This window comes from Microtus oregoni, unplaced genomic scaffold (genome assembly GCF_018167655.1).
Source record: "Microtus oregoni isolate MIOR12 unplaced genomic scaffold, Mior012 000001F_ref0000356, whole genome shotgun sequence".
Lineage (NCBI taxonomy): Eukaryota > Metazoa > Chordata > Mammalia > Rodentia > Cricetidae > Microtus > Microtus oregoni.
In genome coordinates this window covers 66,940,376-66,966,760 of record NW_024543060.1, presented here as the reverse complement: position 1 = coordinate 66,966,760, position 26,385 = coordinate 66,940,376, and the positions used below count along the sequence as shown (strand labels likewise).

Here is a 26,385-nt window from a genome sequence, read left to right as displayed (position 1 = left end):
GATGAGCAGCAAATGGGACAGCTTGAAGCTTACAGAACATAACCATCTCACAAATACATAAAACACACATACTAATATGAGATGATTTTAATATATCTTATTAATACTATGCATTTTGTGTAAGCAAACCTATCATTTACTTAGGTTTTTACAGGTTAAAAAAAAAATGCTCCACACAGAAAATCTTAGAAAAAAACTCCTGATGTGGCTAAGAGGCTCACACTCGGGCATTCTCGAGGCATGGATTGCAAACCAGAAGCCTGGGTTAAAATCCTGAGCTGAAGCTGTCAGGGTACAGCTCCGGGCTTCTAAGCATAGCCTACAATTCTCTCTATCCCCTCAGCTTGCTGGGAACAGAAACAGAAGGGGGCGTTCCTCATCTGGAGTCTAGGGCGGGGCTACTTTTACCAAGAACGCTTCCTAGAAGGGTTTGAGGAGCTCCAAGGGATGTCTGTTACTCAAAACAATTTATTTTCTCTGATCCAGAGCAAAATTTGATGACTTTTGGCAAATGAAATTCTGTGGAGGCCTGGTAATTGCTACCAGGACTGTGGAAGACATTCTCAATTTGTGACGCTCCACCGAGACTTCCAATTGAGATGTCATAAGCCATTGGTGTGGCCAGACGCAAGGACATGTCCGAGTTAGCATGAGCTAAAATGCAGAAGGTGTATGTCTCTCTAAAGCTGGAAATATAGAACTATAAATTTGGAAATGTCTGTGAGACCCTTCTAGTCCTGAATTCCTATCCAAGGAGGAGATTACAGCAACTCTAATGTGAACGGGAGCTGGGAGAGCAACGCGAAAGGCAGCAATGACAGACCTTCTTGGGAATCCTCTCCAGAGCTAGCCCAGGACGCAGTCTGGACGAAAGGCCAATGATAGACAGATTTGATCTTCTGTCGGTCGAAAGAAGAACAAATAAAGGAGGGAGAATGAGGTGCAGAGCAAATTACAGCAGTCTCGCGAGAAGAGATGTGAGACGGTGGAGACTTGGCGGATGCCGTGAAGGGAACATTGGATGCCGGAGAAGCCGGAATCAGGAGTTGCCATCATCCTGATCACACTGCCCCACGGAACTCCTACAACTTTCCAGAATTTTGGACTCTTATTCCAACTAATCAGAAAATAACTCCTGAGGGTCAGGTAGGCCCACTTCCATGTCACAGTCGCAGGCCGTGACTTCAGCCAGCTGAAGCACCTTTATTTAATTGGATCTCCAGGCCAGATTTTAATAGACGTTAGGCAACTGCCTGTCCTAAATGGAGCAAGGTACCAGATGTCTAGCCCAAAGTTTATTGTCCCAGTAAGGCCCCCACTGGGGAACTTTTCAAATGCTCCTCAAAGATCTTGCATGGGAGGACAGTAGCTAGCAGAGCCAGTACAAGGGACCCTGGGAGGAAGGGGCTAGAGGAATCTATCATTCAGTAACCAGATGGAGGGGACCAATGGGAGACTGGAAGGAAGGCACTGGCTGGCAGAAAACAACTGTAAGACATGCTGCCTCTGCCCACTGACTGTTGGGTAAACCCGTCCCCCAGGGATAGGGACAACTTCACAACTGCAGTAGAGACGCCCCGCTATTCCATTCCAGCCATCATTATCTTCAAACAACTTGTTATTTCACACCAAGAGGTGACACACAAAGCTGCCCTGGCCCAGAGTGTCAGGCTGAAGTCCCAGGCTCCTGATTGAGGTGTCAGAGGAAGAGCCCTGTGCATACCCCAGGCTTACCTCCTGGATGTTCTCCTTCACCCGGCTGTCAGAGGGATGCATGATGGTCCCCATCACTTTCATGTTGCCACACACAACCAGGGCTTCGTCGGGTGCGTCTGTGTTTATTCCTACTCGACCGTGACAGATGACAGAGTCTGGAACTTGTCCTCGCTGCCATAATGCATCACTGTCGTTCTCAAACTGCCCGGGGTTAGAGGCCTGGAGAAACACAGCGGTACATGGCAATTCAGCTTACGGTGGCAGAGAAGGTTGATCACGAGTCCTCGGGGCAAAGAGAAACAGACTGGTGTCCGAGTCCTTCCCCTGAGACTCCCATACCGGTAGAACACACTGATGTAGATAAATTAACACCGAGAACGAGCCCAGGAGAGCCACAGAGGACCCCGACAGGAGGAGCTCCACAAGCCAAGGCTGAGAACAGCCAATCTCTGTAACGGTTCTCAGAGACTGAACTGTGTGTTCACTTACAGCACATGGGCAACTGTAAAAGGCAGAGGTGGCAGCGGCGGTGGGGGGAGAGCAGGGACGAAAAGCTGGGACTCTCTTTTCAGACATAATAATAGTTTAAATTCAGATCAAAAAGTGTACACTATGTAATGCTCAAGAAAACAAAAATACCTCGTATTTAACTAGCCTTTTATAACTTCACAATACTCATATTGGTGATTTCACAAATGACAACAACGTGAATATATAAGACACACTCAACTATTCCCTACACACAGGGGTCCTGTGGCAGCTACAGCTTTGTTGCTAATCTATATACAGCAATTGTATGACATAAACACCGTTATGGTCATCTAATTGGCACGCTGAAAGGACAATAAATTGCCCGAGAACACGTAGCTAATCCATGCTACCTTTCCTCTGGTTACTAAGTAAGGACTCAAACTTTGCTGTTCTACAATGTGGCCTTGAAGTAGCCCTGGCAATCTTTAAAACAATCCAAGTGAAACTTTTGGACCAGCTGAAGTTCTGAAGACTTGCCTTCTAGTAAAACTTTGGCCAAAAAAAATTTCTATGGGGTTACCCTCTTCCCTCCCGGCTTCTCTGTAGCTGCTGTTTTCAAATGCCTTACGCAGGGGTCTCCAAATCCCTCACATTCCTCAGGACAAAATCTACTTTCTTTTTCTAAATGACGATGTTTTCTTCTAAATGTGATTTTTGCATTTGTAACCAGGTGCAGATAACCCAGATTAACTAGCAGCCTGACGCCTCAGCAGGTAGCATTAACACAGTGTATTCCACTTTTGCCCATCTGGTGGGTCTTGCGTATCTGGGCACCGTTTATCCCCAAAGACAGCTCAAGGAGTCTCTATAGCAGTTGGCTCGGGAGAGACCCAGGAATTGGGGTGGGTGGCAGGGGCCGTGCTCACCAGACACTTTTTTGATCTTGCTCGAATGTTCTGCCACCTGCACATGTTACGCATTACATAATAAATAAATAAAAGAAGCCACCAAGTTTAGCTTTTACTTTGATTTCTGTTGAAGGACTTTTGGGCAATTACACCCTCGTCTTTTGCTTCTACCAGCTTGAAACTTAGACTTCTCAGAAGACCCAGCTCTTTCCCAGGCAAGAGCAGTGGGAAAATTCAAACCAACAGCTTGAAACACTATTTTGTAGACGTTGACTTAAACAAAAAGTTTTCGGCAACATCCCTGGAGCCCCTTGGACATGAACGGTGAGTTGGTTTTGACTCAGGTTCCTTTGTGGTGAGCAATCAACACCAGAGCAGGGAGAGAGCCAATGGGCTCTGCTCTCTGTCGAACATCATGAGCCACTTGGAGGCAACCGGCCAGGACAGTGATGGCTTCTTGTTGTTGGCTGAGGTTAATGAGCTTTGGGATAATGCTTACTGTGTTGGTAACTGGACACTAGAGGAGACATCAGTCGTTTTGGTTCGTTTGCTTTTTCCACAAGTGCATCATTTACATTTGTGTCATCAGCTAAAACTAAGCTCCTAAAATATGTTCAAATGTTCTCAAGAAGGAGCGCAGATAGATCGACAGTGGATACTAAGAAGGGGTCAGTGTCTCAAGAGAGAAATAACGTAAGATGTAAGAATTCCCCCCCCCCCCGACCCTACCCCGCCCGGGGGGCCAGTGTCTTCTAGTGTCAGAACAGTCTGTACTGTACCCCACTGTGGTTGCTGGACACCAAACGCCAAAATGTTCCCTTTACTTTTCAAAATTACTTTTTTGTCTCATGATTTCACATGTTTAGGGAGGACTTGAATTCCAGTCTAGGTTATGAAACCAGCTAATTGTAGGACTCCCTGGGGGTCATTTATCTCTGTACCAGTGTTATCTTTTGAATAGCGATAAACCTATTTACTGTCTTTAGCCGTCTCCAAAGGCTATTGTGGGATTAAGTAACAGCCTTAATGTGAACTGTCTGCAAAATTGAGGGCAAACTGACACAAATTCATCCTCCACATCTGGCTGGATACAGAGCTCACTGGGATCCCAGAGTAACAGCCCAGAGCCACGGTTCCCGGGGCTCCCTTCTGTGAGAACACAATGTAAAGGGCGCCCCCTGCAGGTACTTGGGATAGCAAGCAGCATTAGAAGTGATTTGATCGGAATGAAAACGGCTGGAATTTCTGTTTTAACTTTGTTTGTGACTCTAAACACAGTCAAGGTGCCAATAGAAGAACTTGGCCTTTATCAAGAAGTTCTTAGGAAATAAATGTGTGCATCTTTTGAAAGAGTTATTAAAACTGGGTCCAAACATATTCTTCAGCAGGGCCATTCTGTGTGACATCCACTATTAGGAACTTATTGAAAATGCATATTCCTGGACATCTCAGGCTACTAAAATAGAAACTCTGGGTGTGGGTATGGCTATCTATGTCTGTACAAGCTCCCTGGGTAGGTTGGGATGCCCTCCCTCTCCCCAGCCGTACAGATGCTGCTGTGTTTGGTGTTGATTTTCTACCGCAGCGTGGTTTGTAGTGGGGAAGCAGGAACCCTTGAGGATGGGGTCGTTTCTAGTCTCCCCAGAACAGAGACAGAAATAACATGCTTCTTTTTAAACGGAGAAAATCCTGAAGCGTCTTTGAAAGGCGGGCAAAAGTAATTGCTCCAAGTGTTTGCCATCCAGCACCCCCAAACCACCTCTAATTATGTATTTCAGAAAGGAAGGAGAGGTGAAGAAACCCTAGTTGTTAACCCAGGGGACCTTGAAGGAACTCCACTCGGGAGTGCTCCCAAAAGCAAGGGCCTGGCAAATACATCTGTTCACTGGAGAAAAACTTAACCGACCCTAAATTAGTCCATTTACACCACAGGGGTTTAATATATTTCTAAAGCTGTTATGGTTGACAAACCAGGTGGACAATGACTGGACTCTGACCACCGTTCTCCCTTCTAAGGAGAATTTTGACAAATACGGTGTCCTGGACACCTCCCAGAGGCCAGAGTCTCAGGGACAGTCCTCACGCTGTCTTTCTATCAAACAGTGAAACACTGATCTCCATTTGAGAAACGGCTCTTAGTCCACAAAACGGATTCCGGTTTTCAAAGAGTGGCTCCCCCTCCCTATGCATAGTCAAGCATGCAGCGCCCTTAATTATTAAACTTTCCCTCCTGTCTTTTATTCTGGAGCTCAAGCTGACAGAACCAGGCCATGGCCTCAGAGGCCACACTTGACTCTTGGGTACGGTGCAGTACCAACCCATATGGATGTACCACACAGAGATGGTCCTTTCTAGAATGTTGGGTGCAGCAAACACTGGTGAGCATCTCTAAAACTACCTGAATGAAATAATAATGCCATCTCTTACATTTCTTCTCTCTCTGTCTCTGTCTCTCTCTGTCTCTTTCTCACTCCCCCCTCCCCCCATGGTGTTAATTTGAATGGGCCAAGAAGTCTGCTTCCACTGTTACACCTGAAGGCAAGAAGAAGCACCGCCTTCCCGAAGCAGGCAGCTGTGTCCCCAGGGCCTTGAGTTGGTGGCTGTGATCATGGGCCTGCCCACAGAGAATGAAGCTCCCTACTGGAGTTTCACATCCTCCCTATGTCACTCTTAAAATGCCCGGGACGGCACAGCCTCAGTGGCAGCCAGTCTGGATTCACACCCGCAGCTGCAGCCGCTAGTAGCTTAATGTCGCTATCACGGCCAAGATACCCATCCACACCTGTAACCATCCGGCAACTGTCACTCAGCAAACGTGTTGAGCTTTCCTGTGTGCCAGGCAGCAGCCCCAACGCCCTGGGGTCAGCCATGACGTGGGAGCACAGGAAACTTCCATGGTGCGTCCCTCGCTCACTAGGCCAGGGTCAGAGAGAGCTGGGATGCTGCACCAACCCCACTGTTTACGAGCTGAGCGATCTAGAATGATTTTGCATCTCAGGCCTCTGTTCTCTGACAGCAGGGAATGGTCACAGAGTGAAGGCATCATGGGTATAAAGTGGAATCGTGTAGATTTAACCAGCGCCTCCCACAGAGAGTCGGTGTCAGGGTTTCCAACCTCACTATCACGGCATGTGGGGAAGGGATGCTCCTAGTGGGCATATTGTCCCATGCATTGTAAAGCACTGTGTGGCATCTCTGGTCGCTACGCCTTAGATGCCAGGTGTGTGGATAAAACTGCCCTTGGCTGAGAACCACGCTATGTAGTTTCTGCTATTATCAAAATCGACAACCACGGTTGGGAAAAAACACACCTCAAGCATGTCACTGCCAGTTCAACTTCTCCCTGCAAGGCAGAAAAGCATACGTGGTCCAGAGAAGCAGAGAACTCTGCTTACCCGTACGATGATCCTTTCAGAGATGTGGGCAGCCAACAAGTAGAACTGGTCTTGGTTAGCAGCATACAGCCCGACCACCAACATGAAGTATCTAATTCAGAAACAGCAGGCTGATGGGGGTGCATCAAAGAATAGAGACCCAACATTTCATTCATAGTGAGCTCAGTTAGACGGGTTCACTTACTTGCAGACTGCCTTCCCCTCCCATGTCAGCAGCACCCCAGGCTATGGAAATGGAAGAGCGAATGGCTGGCTTGCTCCTATCCCGGTGTGTCTGGGAGCAGCCCCCCTGGGGACAGCCCCTAGGACTGGGTTCAGCCCACCTATGTGGACTTGCCTATGTACCACCCCGGTGCGTCTCTGAAGCCCTGTTTACAAACACAGGACAGAAACCACCAAGGTCCCTGTGTTCTCAACCATGTAAGTCCGACATCCTGGGTCTTAATGCAGGACTTGCCCATCACACTTGTCCCTTCCCGCCTTGACCTGCCCCAGTCATCCTCCACCTTCAATGTCCTCAGGCCTCGGGCTATAGCTGAAGACTTAAACGTCCCTGCAATTGCTTAGGGAGTACTTAAGCACCGTCCTCAGATGACCCATCAGTGAGATCATCCTAGGATCTATGTCTTGAAGGTCAGAACAGCCTAGGCAGTTTGGATGCTCAACTTACTAGACCTGGATGGAGGTGGGGGTTCCTTGGACTCCCCACAGGACAGGGAACCCTGATTGCTTTTTGGGCTGGGGAGGGGGACTTAATTGGGAGAGGGGGAGGGAAATGGGAGGCGGTGGCGGGGAAGAGACAGAAATCTTTAATAAATAAATAAATTAAAAAAAAAAAAGGTCAGAACAAAAGCTCTCTGTGAAGTCTATCTTCCCAGAGCTGGGAAGACAGCTTATTGGTTAGGAACACTTGTTATTCTTACAGAGGACCAAGATTCAGTTTCAGCATATAGGTTTGGTAAGCACAGTCAGCCCTCAACCCAAGAGCAATGACCAAAATGTGTGGTCGCCCATCTAGAGGACCATGGCGGGAATTAGACTGAACAGGAGCGAGCATTGCTGGGAGCAGGGATGGGAGAACAAGGGTGTCTGGGTAAAATGAGATGGGTTAATATGCCAAGTCAGAAAAGGGAGGAGATCTGTGAAGCAGGCTGGGGGAGCTGGCTGGGTGGCTCAGCAGATCAGAGGGGTCCTTCCTAGCTAGGTGATGTGTCTGGACATTCTTGCTCACAGTGGTCCAAGTACCTCTGGTCAGGATTTGGCTTCCCCTTCTTTCTCATGTTGTTGGCTGTGGTTTCACTGAAGTGTAACCTTCCCAACGTTACTTTGGTAACCTGGTCAGTCAGGAGGTCGATTCTAAAGCAAACAACATAAATGTCAAGAGAATGCAATAGAGCACAGCGCTTGGGCACATCTCGTTTCCGGGAACCCTCAGAGGGTTTTGTTCCCTGTTCTCATCACCCCGCAGAAGCCGCATATCCTGGAGTTTCTTACTTAGGCAGAAATCCACAGCATGGGTGCACCAAGGAAGGTCACAGAATGACTCCTTGCTAACAGAAGCTATGTAGGCTTCAGGTTTCCAACCCAAGGACCACAGCAGGAGGAAAGACACACTCATGTGTGCTCACAGTCGCTACAGCACCCCGCTCCTCACAAGCGACCCCTTTAGGTTCTTCCAGACCTCTGACTTCTCCTTCAAGCAGGCGACCTCCCACAGCCCAGCCAACAGGAGGCAGCACGCTTCAAAGAAAAGCCATGCAGCCTGCCCAAGGGAGGGAGACCCCATCATACACCAGCCAAGTCAAGTGTTTGCTCGCGTGCCTGGGCTCCGCAGACATTTGTATGAGTGGCTCTGTCCAGGCTGTAGAAGTATCCCGCCCCAAATGGGCTTGACTGCGGTCAGCTTAAGCTACCGCAACTGCATCCTAGCCTAATAAGCCAGGGAACGGATGCTGCCTCACGCCCTTTGAGAGAGAGGACTCTAACTTGTTACGTCATTCCTGCTGTGGATGCTACCCTGGGTGCAAACTTTCACACCAGCATCTGTCAAGGTAACTGTAAAACACATGGGGAAATGAACTGTATGCATGCATATAGGGAATATTTAAAAATTTTTGCAATGATCTCAAAGCTTTATTTTTATGGATAAACAGGTGTTCATAATACTAACATACTATTACTAACTTAGATCTATTATGGGTTTTGTTGTAAATAGGGAAAGTAAAGAATACTAGTCATCTTCCCCAAAGCTTCACCAAGATGTCCTCAGAAAAGAAATTCTTACTTAACAGGATCGAAAGTCTTTTTGCTTCTATCTGCTTGGGACTGTTCGATAGCAATCACTTGATTGGTGGCTTCTACCTGTATAGGAAGACAAAAAGTAAATCAATTCATAGATTAATCAGCTTATCAAAAATAATGTTTACTAATAGAAAGAGTTCATATACTTAGAACCTTTGCCAGGGGACAAGCTGGGCTCTGGGTGGGAAGTCTGAATTCTGAAAAAGACACGCTAGACTAGCAATGGGCACCATCTATCAGCTGTGTGCCATTGTATAAAAGAGCGATGCCTACGGAATTAAATGACGAAATACAGAGTGAGTTATTAAAAGACCAAAATATCAGAAGCAAAAATGAATAAAAATAAGCTAACAAGAGCAAAACAGCTCAAAGGATATATCCATTCATTCATCAATACATTCATTCATTCATCCATGCATCCTTCCATCCATCCATCCATCCATTCATCCATCCATCCATTCATCCATCCATTCATCCATCTATCCATTCATCCATTCATCAGCTCATTCACTATCTAGTGAGCACCTGCTACGCACCAAGCATCGCTCTAAGCACTATAGGTAAGTGAACGAAGCAGCCAACACTGTTATTACCCTCATTTACTTTCTAAAAGAAAAAGAAGTGAATAAAACTGAAAATGGACCAGATTAATGCACTTGGATGCACATACAGAAATACAGTGAATTCCATTAATATGTATGATCAGCACATATTCGTAGGTATAATTTAAAAGTGAATAAAATTAATAAAACCCGCTAGGCCTGGTGGTACAAGCCTGTAACGGTACTCAGAAGCTGAGGCCAGAAGATCATCAGGTTCAGGCTTGCCTGGATGACAAGTGAATTCGAGTACAGCTTGGGAAACTTAGTGAAACTGCATCTTATAATAAAAAATAGAAAAGAAATCTGGTGATAGAGTTCAGTGATAGTCTTGCCTAGCATGCATGAGGCCATTGATTCATCCCTATTAATATTTACATCATATGCATGCATGAACACACATACAAAACCTCCTTAAGTTCTATATGAAGGAACAATGACTTGGCCTCTAAGTAACAATGGTGTTTCTTCTACAGCTGCTCCACACCCTATCCCACAAACACTGCCAGAGCAATGCTCTGATACGCAGCCAGCGGGCATTCACACTGTCACAGGACAGTCTTTCTAGAAAGCAAAGAGGCAACTGAGATCAAATCCCCTCTAGGGATTTATCCTCCAGCACAAATGTTCAGAGAAGTTTTGTCTAAAAGACAGAAATGAAATTTCCAGCAATAAAGCCCTGAGTATTATGTATCCTTAAGACAGAAATCTGTTTCAGCTTTATCAACAGTATTCCGTTAAGTCTGTGCGACCACAGACTTTTATCATGTGAGGTTAACAGGGTAGCATTTATTACAAGAGCAGAATTAGTTCACCAACGCTGGACCTCAACCAGGAAGACTCCATCGTCTGCTCACATATTTCTGTTATGTACCAACATTTCCACAGTGGACACGCTATTTCTATACTCATAAAAATACGTTTGGTGGTTGTTGCTTATTTGCTTGTTGTTTGTGTTTAATTTTTGCTGCCGGTTCATTTTAAGAGTTCACTCAGGAACAAAGGTGATTGGTGGATACAGCATCCAGCTACATTTTAGAAGACACCACACCTAAGCTCAGGTTCACTATTCATTTGGATGAGGTCTGTATGCGATGGACATGGCTTCGCTTAAGGGAGCTGGGCAGGAGATAATAATTTAATGTGGTTTCTGCTGCTCTCAAGCCATGCTACGTGTGTGTTAGAAGAAACACAGCTGAGTGCCAGAAGTGAGGTGTCGTGCTCAGATTGACCAAGTTGTGGATGTGTGACCCAAATAAACGACTGTTATCATCTTTAAGGCACTAATGTTTGAGATAGGGATTGTGTAGTATGGATAAAATGACTACCATTACTATTCTAGATAAATTATGTAACACCACTGGGCCTCTGTTTCCCCTGTGTTAATCTACAGAAAAGGGCGCACTGACTAAATAGTGCTTCTTTAGCTTTTGAAGTTAGAGAACTCTTTTGGGAACTGGGTTACGATTGAATCCATTCCCTAAGGTCATGCACCAGCAGCAAATCTAAAATGGCTGAGTGTAGCGACATTTCAATCGTATTTTAATCAATAAAGCTTGCCTGAGGATCAGGAGAGTAAAACAGCCACACTGGTCAGCCTTACAGCCAGGCGGTGGTAACACACACCTTTAATCCCAGTAGCCACACTAGTTGCTAAAGAAACCGGGCGGTGCATGCCTTTAATCCCAGCCCTAGAGAGGATTATAAAACGGGAGGAAACAGCTCCCAGACACAGTCTCATTCTGAGATTCCTGGAGGCAGGATTGCCATTTTGCCATTTTGGACTGAGGTCGAGGTAAAAGCCAGTGGCTGGCTGTTTTGCTTTTTCAGATCTTTAGGTTGAACCCCAGTTTTCCTCTCTGAGTTTTTATTGATTGTGCTTCAGTGGAGGTCAATGAACCAAGACAAGAAAACAGTTTATACCCTGGAAGCTAAAAGCCACAGTTCAAGGCGATGTGGTGCCAAGGTTAGGGCTCACATCTGAGGAAGTAGCAGATTGTCCTTCCTGTGTCTTGGACCTTTATTCCCCCACGCCGTAGGAAGCACAAGCCGCCTCACTGAGGAGTTTACACAGAGAAGAGCTGATGCCGCCCAAGCCCAATCCCACTTCAGCACCGGGTGACAGGAGCCAGAATGTGACAGGAACATCATAGAAACATCTCAGTGGCCTTCTCTGGCTGACAGCAGAAGAGGGTGAGCTGCCTCAGCCTCATCTGATCTGGGTCAGCTTTGTGGTCTGAATAAATTCCCATGGATGTGTTTAAGCCACTGGGGTCTGAGGTTAGGAGAACACTTAAGAAGCACTGATTAGAGTAAGCTGAATTAATAAAAGGACCTACCTTAATTCCAAAGGCTTTCAAGTAAAACATTTCTATTGGCTTCAGGCCCATTTGGGTTTTAACAAACTTCGGGCTTCCCCAGACTTGGATGTGGATGGTTATCTGGAAATGATTCTTCTTTTGACACACAAAAGCTTCATCTACTGGCGAGAACGTGAACCCTTTGTCTGTCACAACTTGATAGCCCACGTCAGGCCTGAGAAGAGACAGATCACGAAACCAATTGCACGGTATTTTCTTTCTTCCTCGATAGAGCCAAGAGTGTTAGCATCCCATTGTGTGAGGCTCACTGCGCCAAGTGCCCTTTGTTGTATTCAGTCAGTCTGTTTCCTGCAGTTCTACTGCAGAAATAAACATGACATTTCGAAGCACGCTGGCCTTTTTTAATCTTCTTATAAGGAAGCCGTATTAGTTGTGCCAAACAGAACCATCATTTCCCCGGACTTCTCCTTGGTGCTTTCTAAGAACTTTTAATCTGACTCCACACCACACGTTAGAAAGGGGGCGGGGCTGGAAGCTCAGCAGTCAGCTCATCACTCACAGTTACCGAGGGTACAACTAATCTCCTCCCTTTAAAGGACACTACTCAATGTCACATGGACCGTAGCCACTCAGCTGAAGGAATGTTCAGCCCACCAATTGTCCTATGAATAAAACAGGCTGCTCAGAACAACTAGGGACAACTCTAAACCAAAAAAAACAGAGCCACTCATTGCACCGATTGAAAACATTGTCTTTCCCAGAATATCTTCCTGCCCCTTTGGTTCTTCCAATCTGGTAACAGCACTGAAGTATTTCTTCTGCAGGAAAGAGAGTTGGCTTTTCTCTTTTCTCTCTGGCAGCAGGGTGGCTAGCCAGAATTTTTGCTTTATTTAATATTTCCAGTAGTATGTTGGAATATTATTATGTTATACAAATATTCTGTATATAACATGATGAATAAGCATATTTTAAGTGTTAATAAAAGGGGGGCTGGAGAGATGGCTCAGCAGCCAAGAGTGTGTGGTGCTCTCCCAGCGGATCTGAGTTCGGTTCCCGGCACCCACTTTGGGCAGCTCACACCCACCTGCATCTCCAGCTACAAGAGAATTCCACCCTTCTGTCCTCCTCAGGCATCTGCACGCGTGTGCACACACCCCCATGCAGACAAATATATGACAAAGTCAATCTAAAAATATTAATAAAATGAATGGATTAGATGCTAACATCATTAACTAGACACAAAAATATCAAAGCATTAAACTTCCTCGGTAAGTTTCTCCTGTAAATGTTGCTGATGTGGAACATGGTTTTTAATTCGTCAAGGCTTCTAAAAAGGAACTTTTTTGTTCAAGAGAACAGTTCCTCCTTAGAGCCAGGAGGGAGAGGACGGGGTATCCACTGGTCTCTTGTGAGGCTACCTGCCTCCTGAGGTTCCAGTGGAGGGTGACTGCCGTTATCACAAAAGCACAGAGCTTTGGAATTTTACTCTATTTTCAAAACTAGAAAGTGTTAGCAGGCTTCTTGGGAAAAGGAATAGCTATGTTCTTTTCGAGTTGTGTGCCTGCCGATGGATCGCGTCCCTGCACCAGCGATTACCTTCAAGTAACCAGTTACAGGTCTAGCAAACTCAGGGCTCAGCAGCAAGAAAGGAAAAGCCATCCAACAAAGAATTTGAGGACGATTATGTGCCTTCTACTGTCTAGGAGCTTAATATTGACTCGGTTTCCACAGTCAGTCCGCTAATTTGTGGGTCATAACCCCACACGGGGCCACAAGACCGAATGGGCAAAATTCTGGTGACCAAATAAAAAACAGAGAAAAAAAAATGGTAACAGTAAAATGTTTGTGACTGCACAGTGGACGGAAGTTAATTAAGATCGAGTGTGCAACGGATCTGTACTGTTTCTCGCTGTGTTTGCTCATGTCATCTTGTCTGATGTCACAGCACCCTCGGTTCTGAACACACATGTGAATGTCATAGAATACACACCTGCAGCACACCAGGCTAGTGATGGCTGCCTGGAACACAGCCTGCATTCCAAGTAACTGTCTGTTATGGAGTGCAGTGTTTCTACCGTCCAGACAAGAGATTTTGTTCTTACAGAAAGAAAAAGGTTGATTATAGAAAACAAAGACTTCTTAATAGTTTCTCATTGTAGGATTCAATTGTAGGATTCGGCAGGTAGGATCAAATTAATATCACTTTGGACTGGACTGCATTTGAATATTTGATTTAAAAATTGTTTTTAGAGTTGTCAACTTGAATTTAATTTTTTTTTAAAGAAATAATTAAATAAATTTTGGCTTAGGGTTTGGAATTGCCAACAGTTTCTGAAATGATCTTAAATACACCCTTCATAAATGTACACTATATATTTATGTAAATCAGTGTTCTTGGCATTGATAATAATAAAATCAAAACATCTATAAACTGAAAAACATTGAAGGTATTCCATGTCTTACAGTATCAAATATGAGCCAAGATTTAATTCTTTATATAAAAATTAGTATGCAAATTTGTTTTTCTTTTTTAAATGGCAAAACTGTATTTATACCAATAATTGTTTTTCAAATATTTTGCGTACCTATCTTATATACCTTCCCAGGATTGTATAAAAATTACTCAGGAGGAAGAGCTGTGGGTGGGAAATGTCTGAGAAGCCCAAGTCTAAAGCCTGGGTGGATAAAGTGGTGCTGACTTACGGAGGGTAATCATAACTGTCTTGGTGAAGTAGTACACACCTCACTGCCAAAAAACCTGAAAGAAGAGGGCTTACAGCTCAGACGTGAGCATCCGACTGAAGGGTCGGGTAGCCATAAGCAGAAATGGAAGGACCCATGAGAACTAACGTGGATTGTGTTGAGCTCTAACAGTCAGTCCCTGACTAAATATCCATCTCTTCACTGCAGAGAGGCAGTTCTTCTTTGGACATCAGAAATTACACATGAAGCCAACTGAGCTTGCTTTGCCAACCTCTCTTCTGTACTACACGCTTGAAACCCTCGGGGAAAGGCGGGTTAATAAATGTTAATCCCTAACTTCATTGCCTTGAGGTAATCTAGGGAAACGGTGTTTTCATAGCACATTAAACATATTTACCTGTGAACAAGTGGATGATTTTCGGTCTCTGACTTGAATAGTCAAATCAAGAGAGCTTGAATAACCATCTCAGTGAATGATGCCTTTGTTTAGAGAAAGAGAATGATGGCTGAGTGTTCAAAATAAATCTGCTTCTGTACCTTTGAGCTGATTCTCTCTGGGTTCTCGTTTTCTTCTTTTAAAATTCCAGATCAGTGGAGCACAGACAGGCTGTTGAAATAGGCCAGTGTGTGGTGGTGGTGGTGGTGGTGGTGGTGGTGGTGGTGGTGTGTGTGTGTGTGTGTGTGGTGTGTGTGTGTATGTGGTGTGTGTGTGTGTGGTGTGTGGTGTGTGTGTGTGTGTGGTGTGTGTGTGTGTGGTGTGTGTGTGTGGTGTGTGGTGTGTGTGTGTGGTGTGTGTGTGTGGTGTGTATGTGTGTGTGTGGTGTGTGTGTGGTGTGTGTGTGTGTGGTGTGTGTGTGTGTGTGTGGTGTGTGTGTGGTGTGTGGTGTGTGTGTGTGTGGTGTGTGTGTGGTGTGTGTGTGGTGTGTGTGTGTGTGTGTGTGTGGTCTGTCTGTGAGTGCAGGCTCTAGAGAATCAGCACAAGTGGGGTCAGAGGACAACTTTCAGGATTTGGTTGTCTCCTGCCATCTTGGGGGACGCAGGGGTGAACCCAGGACCGCTCTCAGTACTTCTCCCCACTAAGCCACATGAAAACATGCTTCTAAAGTCTCCTCTGTGTGTGTGTGTGTGTGTGTGTGTGTGTGTGAGAGAGAGAGAGAGAGAGAGAGAGAGAGAGAGAGAGAGAACACTAACTCTTTAAAAGCTGATCAACTCAGATGCACAGAGACAGGCAGGTTTTTCCTGCCTGTGACAGTTTCATATTTCAGACAGAACATTAAATGTTCCCAAAAGATAATCAAGGGAAGGCTGTCTCAGCAGGAAGATCTAGAAGTTTCTCCTCTGTTTACTAAGTGCACACAGAAGCCCAGGCACCCTTGTGACATTTCAATGACATCAACCTCCTTCTGCTGCCTATTAAACACAACTCCCCAAATCTTTTTGAATCCTTAGGCTTGACTTTGAGAAAAACATTTATTTTCCTGTAGCCTACCCAGAATAAGGGTCCCAGAGGTAAACTTTGCTATATTTGTATCTGGAAAACACCAAAAAGGCCCTCCAGTAGGTTGCTGGTATTTCTTGCCTCATGGTACGTTTATTACTTGAACAGTCTCCTCTTGAGTCAGAGCATGTTGACTTTGAGCCCGACAACACTGATTCCCGACATAAATGTCAGTAGTCACCTGGCAACCAATTTAATGTGCCCCAGAAGAATTCTGTGGTATTTATAAATTTACTGCAGGGTAAAAAGTTAGCTATTTCCCAACGTTTCCTTTTTGCTTTTTATTTCATTTTTAAACATTTATTTTGGATGCACATTCAGAGGTCAGAGGGCAACTCGTAGGACTCGGTTTCCTCTTCCTACCATGTGGGTTCCAGGGCTAATACTCAGGTCAAGAGACTTGACAGCCAGCACCTTTACCTTCTCAGCCATCTGGCCAGCCCCCAGATTTTCCTTTGAACTGGGCCTGTTATCCTAGGAAGAGGCCCTCTCCCTCCAACATTTAGTGGGTAAATTATAATAAGGTGGAATTACAAGCTGACTTCTTGAAAGCCAGGAGCCTTCATCCCAATGATTATTTAAGATGTAAACCATATGGCGTAGAACAGACCCTTTCTCAGTGACCCATCCAATTCGATCAAGGATGGCATCTAAGCCCAAATACCTGGATAAAACTCTAAGATTTAGCACCGTGCTCACACCTGACACCGGATCTCCACCCCATCCCAAGGCACTGCTAGGACCACTCACAGTTTCTCATAATGACTGTTTAACAGGCCATGCCAAGGAACACTTCGGTATGGCTGCCACTTCAGAGCAGGAGAGCACTGGTCCATGGGCATCCCATTATGGCCCTCTCTGTCATGGTCCTGCACATCGATGCCGTGGGTCCTACTTCTCACTGCAACAAGGAACAAACAGGTGAGTTTGAGTATTCCCACGCGGCTGTTCTTCTAAGACTCGCAGGTAGCTGTGTGGAGCAAGGGAGCAGGCTGTTTGTGAAGCAGAATGACTATAGGAATGTGCAAGGGGACGAGAGGTGTGCCGCTGACCCAGAGCCGTGAGAAAAGCCCTTCCGGGTCAGCGAGCTCTAAGAGAAGTCACTGAGCACCTGTGGGGTCCTACTCCCTACAAAGCTTATCACTTCCTGTATGTCTGGTCATAAGGAAGTCTATGCCCAGCCCCAGGAGGGTAGTCACCCGGGTTCTATCAAGATACAGTGTTAACTCCTTGCATCCAGGGCGACCATGTGGTCAAGTCCAATGCAAGCACAGTAGATTTTGGAGTAACGAAGTGACCAAGATGCTCTCTCTTTCACACAAGGCTTGAGAACCTGAGATAACTTTCTCAAGAGTTGCTGGTACGGTTTGGGAAGAGGAGAGAAAGCCCACCTGGGGATGAAGCCAGCGCTGAGATTGTAGGGATAACAATTGTTGACACTCGGTTTTGTTGGGCCTTGAGTTCTGGGTCCAATCCTAAACTCTTATGTCAAAGGAACCAACAGAACTTGTTGGTTTTATGTTTGTTTTGGATTTGTGGGAGGGAAATTTGTGTGTGTGTGTGTGTGTGTGTGTGTGTGTGTGTGTGTGTGTGTGTTTTAAGTCAGTTTAATAATTCTTGGTTTTTAGCCTTACTAATTTCAGTCAGCATCCTAATTTGGTACAGGTCTTTGTGGCACCAAGATTCTGTGACTCCTAGTGATTTCAAAGATGCACATTGGAGAAAAACGCAGCCTCTTCAAGCTGGTGTTAAGAAAACTAGAGATCTGCATGCAGAGGAAGGAAACTAGGTCCTTATCTCTCACAGCAAATGGGACTAAAACACAGCCCTAGACTCCTGGTCCAGGGCTTTCCGAGTAGGGACTCTCGTGGCTCAGCATGAGGCCAGCATCAAGTTAAATGGGACCTCCCAGGGTTCAAAGGCTTCTAAATAGCAGAGGAAAGAACCCGAGTGAAGAAACAGCTCACAGAATGAAAGAAAATCTTTGCTAGAAACACATACATCTGACAGAGAATTAGTACCCACGATACACACACAACTCAAGACACGATACGAGAAAACTAACAATGCAGTTTAAAACCTGGGCTGAGGAACTGAGCAGAGAATTTACTTAAGAAGAAATACAAATGGCCAATACACATATTTCTAAATATTTATTTATTTCATTTTATGTGGATGAGCGTTTTGCCTGAATATCTGTGTACCATGTGTGTTTCTTATGCCCACAGGTGTCAGAAGAGAGAGCATCAGATTCCCTGGAACTGGAGTGACAGATGGTTGGGAGCCACCATGAAGTGCCCAGTCCTTTAGAAGAGCAACGTGTGCTCTTACCTGCTAAGCCGTCTCTCCCAAGAAATGTTTTTAAAAGTTTCAGCATCCTTAGCTATCAGGAAAATGAAAATTAAAATGACTTAGGGACTACTCTTATCAGGAAAACAAAATACAATACACCCCGGGAAGTTTAGAGAGAAGGGAAAAGCCTTCTTCTCTGTTGTCAAGCATATACACTGGTACAGGTAGCATGCAAATCAGCCCAGAGTCTCAAAACACTAAAGAGAATACAGACGACCCAACAGAACCATTCACGGAAGGGAAATCAGCCTTGGTGGTCACCAGCTAGTGTACGGATCATGAAGATGTGGTCCATACCCACAATGGAATTCTACTCAGCTGTAGAGAAAAGTGAAAACATTCAAGGAAAGTGGTTGGAACTGGGATATACTATATGAGGACAGTTAACTCAGATTCAGAAAGATAAATATCCCAAGTTTGCTTTCATATGAAGGTCCTATTTTCTAACGTGTGTGTGTGTGTGTGTGTGTGTGTGTGTGTGTTGCTGAGGGTGCAGGGGCAATGAAACTAGAAAAGGTCCTATGAGGAAGGAAAAACAATGCTTGAGGGATGGTAACAGAACACACATGATACAAAAGCAGAAGACAGGTGCTGGGGTGGGGCAGAAAGGTGAGTGAGAGGAGGGGCGAGGGCCAGTCATAACCAAGGATGTGTCAATAGGCTGTAAAAAAAAAATGGGGTCCTCAGCTAATTTTCAAGGGTGGCTGGTGAGATGGCTCTGTGGTTAAGAGTGCCTACTTCTCCAGAGAGCCTAAGCTTGGTTCCCAGCACTCACATCAGGCAGCTCCTAACCATCTGTAACTCCAGTTCTAGGGGATCTGACACTCTCTTCTGGCCCCTGTGGGCACCTGCACTCATGACCATACTACACACGGATATACTCACCTATGCACAATTAAAAATAAAATACACACACACACACACACACACACACAAAGAGAGAGAGAGAGAGAGATTTGAACAGAGGTAAATTGTATGAACAGATACAGAAGTCATGTATTGTAAAATGAAAGTCTCGGTGTTGGGGATTGGGCTACTTTCCTATGGGCTCTTGATGAAGGAGGCCCCAGAGATTTTTCAAAACAATACATGCAATTACAACTGCTATTGGTTGCCCACGAAAAGTCACTAAAGATACCACATTCTCTGGTCCCAGGACATAGAGAAATCAGTCAGAACCAGGTCCAAACTCCCTCTCTGCTGGCTAGCCCACAGTGGGCTGGAAGAGGCTGTGCTCACTGCTGGGGAAGGATTGGCATCAACAGTTGTGCTCAGTGTGAACCCTGAAAGCAAGAAAACCAACCAGCCAGGCAAGATGTGCCCTTGGTACAACAGTGTCAAGCCTGTTATGGGAAGAAAGAATCACTTTCAACTTGGATTTGAGCCCTGTTCCATAGGAGGGAATTCACTTCTGGTGTTAAAAGCCTAATCAAAAGCTACAGCTGTAGTCCTCATTGTCTGCTATGTTCAGCGAGTCCGGTTTTATCCCAGGTTTTTTCAGACCCAGGCCAGCTGGCCTTGGTGAGTTCCCGATAGAACATCCCCGTTGTCTCAGTGTGTGGGTGCACCCCTCGCAGTCCTGAGTTCCATGCTCGTACTCTCTCTCCTTCTGCTCCTGATTTGGACCTTGAGATTTTTGATCCTACTGCACGTACTGACTTTGTGGGAGCCTAGGCAGTTTGGATGCTCACCTTACTAGACCTGGATGGAGGTGGGTGGTCCTTGGACTTCCCACAGGGCAGGGAACCCTGATAGCTCTATGGGCTGACAAGGGAGGGGAACTTGATTGGAGGAGGGGGAGGGAAATGGGAGGCGGTGGCGGGGAAGAGACAGAAATCTTTAATAAATAAATAAATGGAAACAAAAAGCTACAGCTGGGGAGATCCCCAGTAGGGAGGCTACTGCGGTTACTTTGCTAAACGGACATGATCCCACCCATACAACTGGCTTCCCACTAATCATTTTTATTCTCACTATCTGCTGCTCCTGCCAGCTTTGAAACGTCTTACTGCGGCAGTTAGTGCTGGCCACAGAGACGCATAAATAGTCACAGTTATGAGAATAAGTGACTGTCGGCTGCTCAGCTGTAAATGAGACTCACCTGCTCCACGGCTCAAAGAACACTACAGAAGAGGGGGAAGAGAAAAGAACGTAAAGTCCAGAGGACGGGGTAGAATACTGTAGAACCTTGTGTCCTAGGCATAACGTGGCCATTGCTCTCTTGAGCTTATAGCAACTGTGATTAGCTAAACAAGACCAGGGCCATCAGTATCGTGTCATGTAGTGGGATGCAGCTCACAAAAACATACAGGCAATTTGTGGTTGATAGGAGAGGGTGAGACATTTTCTTCGGTGTTGTAGCTATTGGTAAGATGTCCGTATTTTATAAGCAATGGTAATAAAAAAAAAAAACCATTGGGTCATCAATAAAAAAAGACACAAGTAGAAAGAGGACTTGCTGCTAAGAAGAAGGGGTCAGCAGGTTGTGGGGCATAGTGCCTGAGGTCAGGAATAAGGCAGGTAGCAGGCCTTGATAAAATCAGGCGTGGGCTGTCAGCAGGGACACAGGAGCAGAACATTAGCGTCTATAGAATGTGCCACCAGCCTGTAGCTGGGGGAAGGTAAGAGAAAGGGTCTGTGTTTTTTCTTTTACTCGTCCGGTTTTCATTTCCTTATAAAACAGGGTTGCTTCAAGTCACTTTGCATCCCAAATGTCACAGAAAATAAACTTTCTTAGGTACTGGCCTCAGATGTTCTCCTACACAGAGAAACCCTGTCTCAAGACAAAAACAAAACAAAACGATGGATCCAAGCATTGACCTTGGGCTTGTGCCTGGAATTTCAGCTTGCGCCTGTAGTCTCCAGGACCTCACCGGTGGTTTGGCAACTCCCTGGGAAGCTAGAACTAACCCACGCAAGCATGGCCACTGGGACTCCTTTACTGTTTTTATGGGGAGGGAAAGGAAGGATAGGGAAGGAAAGGGAAGAAAAAGCCTTTATCTTTAATGATAACTCCAATATCAATGCACACACCCCCCCTTCTGATAACTGCCACTGCCTTGCAGTCTGAAAGCACAGAAGAATTTATTGAGAAAGGAGAAGCCGCATGGGGGTGTTGCCCAGTGGTAGAGTGCTTACATGAGCTAGGTGCAGGGTTCCATCCCCAGAACCAGCCTCAGAAAGAAGGAGGTGAAGCAGGGAAAGAGGGAGAGGGGGAAAGAGAGGAGGGGAAAGGGAGAGAGAGAATACAATATAGTAATACCAGGACTGGCATCTTTTGCCCTCCACTGTGTTGATGCGATCTGTCTACTATTGCTGCAAATGGCATTCATTTGTTTGCATTGCCATAACACACTCCATTGCATAACCTGCCACTGACCCATCTGAATTATGGGTAATGGAACAAGGGACATTCTGAGTTGCATGGTTTTTTGGTGGGTTGTGTTTACATTTCAGGTCTATGCCTGGGTGTTATATCAGGGGCTAATGAAATATGTTTGAGAATATGCCACTAAATGCATCTGAAGGGGTTATGAGACAAGGATCCTAAATTTCAATCACAAGGATTGACACTGGGTTCGAGGACCGGGAATGATTTGCTAGTGTCACAGCTGTTATGAGGAAGACATGTGTGTAAACCTCCTTCTTCCCTTCAGGTCACCTGGGCATCTCTAGAGAACATATACACACTGATGGCAGTCGAGTACCCGGATTCCACTGGAGAAAGCCGTGGCTTGTGTCTGCGTGCCCTTCAAAATACCCTATACACCTCACTTTAAAAGTCTCTCAGAGAGCCGGGCAGGGGTGGTGCACACCTTTAATCCCAGCACTCGAGAGGCAGAGGCAGGTGGATCTCTGTGAGTTTGAGGCCAGCCTGGTCTACAAGAGCTAGTTCCAGGACAGGCCAAAGCTACATAGAAACCCTGTCTTGCAAAAAAAAAAATAAAAATAAAAATAAAAAAAATAAAATAAAAAGAGGTGAGTGAAGGAAATATTAGGATATTTGTTTGATAACTGAGGAAAGTCATGCTTTGAGAGTCCCCAGTTGCTAAAGAGATGAAACAGATACTTTTGGTCCTATATGGCATGTTTAGCTATGGTATCTCTCACTGCAATCCTCTCCTTAGGGCTGAAGAACCCTTTTAGGTTTGATGTTCAAAATACAGAAGAGCCAGGATTGGAGGGATGGCTCAGTGGTGTAAGAGAACTTGCTGCTCCCGAAAAGAACCTGAGCTTAGTTCGCAGCACCCACAAGGTGGCTTAAAGCCATCTGTAATTCCAAACAACGAAGCCACATACACGTGTGCCCATGCCAAAGCTGCAGCCAGTTGTCCCTGGGAGGGTCCTCAGCCACCACAGGGTTACTTAAGTCAAAGGCAGTAACCCCAGCTGGTAGGAAACAAGTACCTCTTTCGAAGCATCTGAGGGTTTAGGGACAGGGGGATAGAGGAAATCCTGGGTTTCTCCTGGAGACAGAGCACGGTATTTATACACTGAATTTGGGCCACCGTTCACACTGCATGCTTCTGAATGTTTATAGTCACAAGGAGAATTGGCCTAGAGTATTATCCCTTTGCCTAAAAATTCTAACGTTTCCCTTCAGATCCCAAAAGACCGAGCTATTCCCGACTCCATCATTTTAAGCTCAAAACAAATGAGCTACCTGTTATATAAAATAAATAACTAGTTATATAAGATAAATAACTAGTATAAGATAACTTGTATAAGATAAGTTGTATAAGATAAACAACTAGTTATATATGATAAACAACTAGATATATAAGATAAACAACTAGTTATATATTATAAACAACTAGATATATAAGATAAATAACTAGCTATATAAGATAAATGACTAGTTATATAAGATAAGTAACTAGTTACATAAGATAAATAACACCCATTTTAGGCATCGGGTGTTTTGTTTTTTTGTTTTTTCCCAAGGGTATGTGTGGTGTGCATGTGTATACACATAGCCACATGTGTGCAGATGCATGTGTTGTATGTGTCCATGTGGAGGCCTGAGGTTGGTCTTAGGGGTCTTCCCCCATTGCTTTCCAACTTCCTCGCTGAGGTGGGGTCTCTCAGTTGCACCCAGAGCTTGACCATATGGATGTTCTGACTGGCCAGCTTACTCCTGGGATCAACTGACTTCATGTTTAGAGTGCTGGAATTAGAGACTGGCTGCTACTACAGCCATCTGGCATTTCTGTGCATTCTGGGGCTCTGAACTCAGGTCCTCAGGCTTACAGCGTGAATACCAAGTGCTTTGACCACAGGGAAATCTCCTCGGTCTGACATCGGATGTTTTTAATGAAATAGTTACAAAATCATCTTACAAACTAGTAAGGATCCAATTTGATGTGAGTGATGGGGGAGTTCAACTTCTCCCCACCGCACCCCCAACAGCCCTACACGAGCCTCCATCTTCCCCCCACCTGAAACACAGGCCGGCTTAGATGCCAGCTCAGATTCACGGAGCAGAACCTGCATTTTACCAAGATCCTGAGTTAGCCTGTGCACAACAAAGCTAAAAAGGACGGCGGACAACTAGGAAATGGGCAGCCAATAGGTTCTTGAAAGCTCTGTGCGTTCCAGCTCCCCAGGCTTGGAGCCTGCATCCTTTGAGATGCAACGCTCCTGAAATAGACTAGCTTTTTACCTGCACGGGAGAGACAGAGCAGCGAGCCACTGTCCCTCGGGGCACCTGTGTGACTGACCTGCATAAAGGAGACACCAAGAGGTCTCCATTGTTCCTCCTCTACGGGAGGGAACAGAGCTGTGTAGGCTGCTGAGGGGCAGGTCAAAAGCTTTGACACAGCAGCCAAGGCTTTCACGCCTCGACTGCCTCACAAAGTCGCTCTTGCTCACTTGGACTGAAGTGGTGGGCCCACACGCGGCGGTCCCCGGGGTCCTCTAGTATCTGCGCATGCTTTCTCTTCTTTGTCGGAGGCAATGAGGCGCTAAAGGCAAGAGACCAAAAGGTTGATTAGCACCTTTGCTTGTTGCATGAAAACAAGCCGAATTTCCCTGATCTTTTCTCTCCGGTTCCCTTAGTCTAATCCCAATTCTTTAAGGTTTCTTGGGCCCTGCTATTCTGAACAGTAACTGTTCTATGTTCGACCAAGCGAAGATCCACCCGCCTGAAAGATAAACCGGCAGTAGTTTCAAAGCAGAGAGGACTCAGCCTGAATATTCAGGAGTACACTCTACATCTGAGAATTCTCTTCTCGTGGAACCTTGCCACGGTCACCAGTGGCCCTGGTTTTTTCAGAGAAGGAGGACTAGAGGCCAGAAAAGAGGAACCAAGAAAACTTGATTGATAACTCATTCTCAAACTGCCTCGAACCCCTTTATTAGAGGCAGCATAAGGAAGCAGTTCCTCGTTTCGCCACCTGGAGTTGTTCTGCACGTTCTGGACGTGTTAACTTTTTGTTGGAGGAGGACGTTTAGTTGCGGGGATTTCTAAAGAAGACTAAGCCGAGAACATTAGGGCCTCAAGGTGCCCGGTGTGCGTCTCCACACTGCCACCTGCTGGACAGGCTGCTGCGGTCCCTCCTGGGCCCTCCAGCTGTGGATGCTGAGGTGGTTCACCATTAAATATCTTATCCTTTACCCAGGAACGTGGCACAAAGGCTGCTGATGGTAAGGGCAACTCATGCCCAGATGGGAAGGCCCGGTTTGGTGACAAGAAGTATCGGGGTGCCTGGAGTCCAGGTAGCCGTTGTGAAAGCCGCTGTGGGTTTGGCTGGACATGGTCTGTGGTGCGTGCTCAGGCAGCAGCCCGGGTGCCGTGGTGGAGTGGAGGAAGGTGGCAGGGATCCTCCCTGCTGTAGGTCTCGGGGTCCCGCAGCAGGCGCCTGCGGGAAAGACGGGAGCGACAGGTGCCTCTCATTTGCACCGCCCAGGCTTGAGTGAGCCGTGCAAGGTGCTATGTGGATGGACTCACCTTCGACCTGTGGAGGAGAGCAAGGGTCCGAGGCAGAGTAGGGCGGGGTGTCAGGGAGCTGCTGTTGCCTGGGGAATAGAAATACTACATTTTGTTTTGCTCCGTTTCGTCCTGTTTCATCAAGAGAGGCAACCCTCTGTGCAGAGCACAGGGGAAGAACCAGATATGTGTGAAGATGGCATGATGATGGCCATTGCTTTGTGAGCTCATCTTAAAAGGTAATTTTTAAATATAAAAGTTTTTTTAATTTTTTTAATGCTCAGATTGGCTCTTTAAACTTTATTCTCCCTTTATTAATAAGGAAGAGAGCATTTATTTTTATCCCTGAAACGGGATATAGAGGCATAAATGCTAAAAGGTTTAGAGCACCTGGACATAGGCCACAACAGACTTTCAGCAACACAGTGGCAGATGAGGTAAGATGGTGGGATCTAATTAACAGAGACTGCCTGGATTTGGGGGGGGGGGCACATTGTGGGAGCCCACGGTGACTCAGTTTCCATCTGGAGTCATTTCTGACTTCAAGGAGTCCTTTGAGTTCAAGCTTGCCTGCTCTGCTTTTTGCTATAACCTTGAGGGCTGTGAGAGACTTCTGATTTAGCCCGTGAGAAAAGAACACTCTATCTCGTAGAACGAATACTGCTGACAACAAACCTCAGGAACATCAAGTTAGTGATTGAGGCTGCCCCCGAGCAGCAAGCACACGCTGGGTAGGAGGCTTCTCACTCAAGGACAGAGATGGTCTTGTGCTTAGACACTGACTGACCTTCTGTGCTGTGCTTTGTTCTGCTGTTATATACAAGCAAGCTCTGAAATAAACTCGGGGCTGTTTGGCTGCTTCGGCATGACCAGACAGACCGCCCCATTCCATCCTGTCTTCTGTTTCTTTCATCTTGCTTTTCTATGGCCTCGAGCATCCCCTGTCCAGGAACCCTAGCTGACTTTGTAGGAGCGAGCTCCGACAGTGGAGAAGTCTTGTCAAAGCTCCAAAACAAAGCTCGGGACACTAAAGTCACCTGAAGCTTCAAATCCTGAAGTGTGGAGCTGGAAATAGAATTGGATGGAGGTGTAAGGAACAACTGGACCCTTAGGCCAGCGTCCCCCGCCCCCAGTCACCATCCAGAGTTGTAAGAGGTTGTTTTCTGAGGAAACGGAGCCAGGGAGGTTGCAGT

At 45.9% G+C, this 26,385-nt stretch overlaps 1 protein-coding gene across 1 annotated transcript in view; it reads right to left on the bottom strand.

Annotated features, from left to right (window-relative positions):
* Myrfl (myelin regulatory factor like) overlaps positions 1 to 26,385 on the bottom strand; it is a 107,338-nt gene that overhangs the window by 47,246 nt on the left and 33,707 nt on the right. The window contains exons 3-11 of the mRNA XM_041674556.1: positions 25,214 to 25,281; positions 24,881 to 25,124; positions 24,136 to 24,227; positions 16,663 to 16,813; positions 11,730 to 11,925; positions 8,775 to 8,851; positions 7,736 to 7,846; positions 6,491 to 6,581; positions 1,735 to 1,935 (exon numbers count right to left, since the gene is read on the bottom strand). Of these exons, the coding sequence (XP_041530490.1) occupies positions 1,735 to 1,935; positions 6,491 to 6,581; positions 7,736 to 7,846; positions 8,775 to 8,851; positions 11,730 to 11,925; positions 16,663 to 16,813; positions 24,136 to 24,227; positions 24,881 to 25,124; positions 25,214 to 25,281 (1,231 nt within the window). The remainder of the gene's footprint in view (positions 1 to 1,734; positions 1,936 to 6,490; positions 6,582 to 7,735; positions 7,847 to 8,774; positions 8,852 to 11,729; positions 11,926 to 16,662; positions 16,814 to 24,135; positions 24,228 to 24,880; positions 25,125 to 25,213; positions 25,282 to 26,385) is intronic.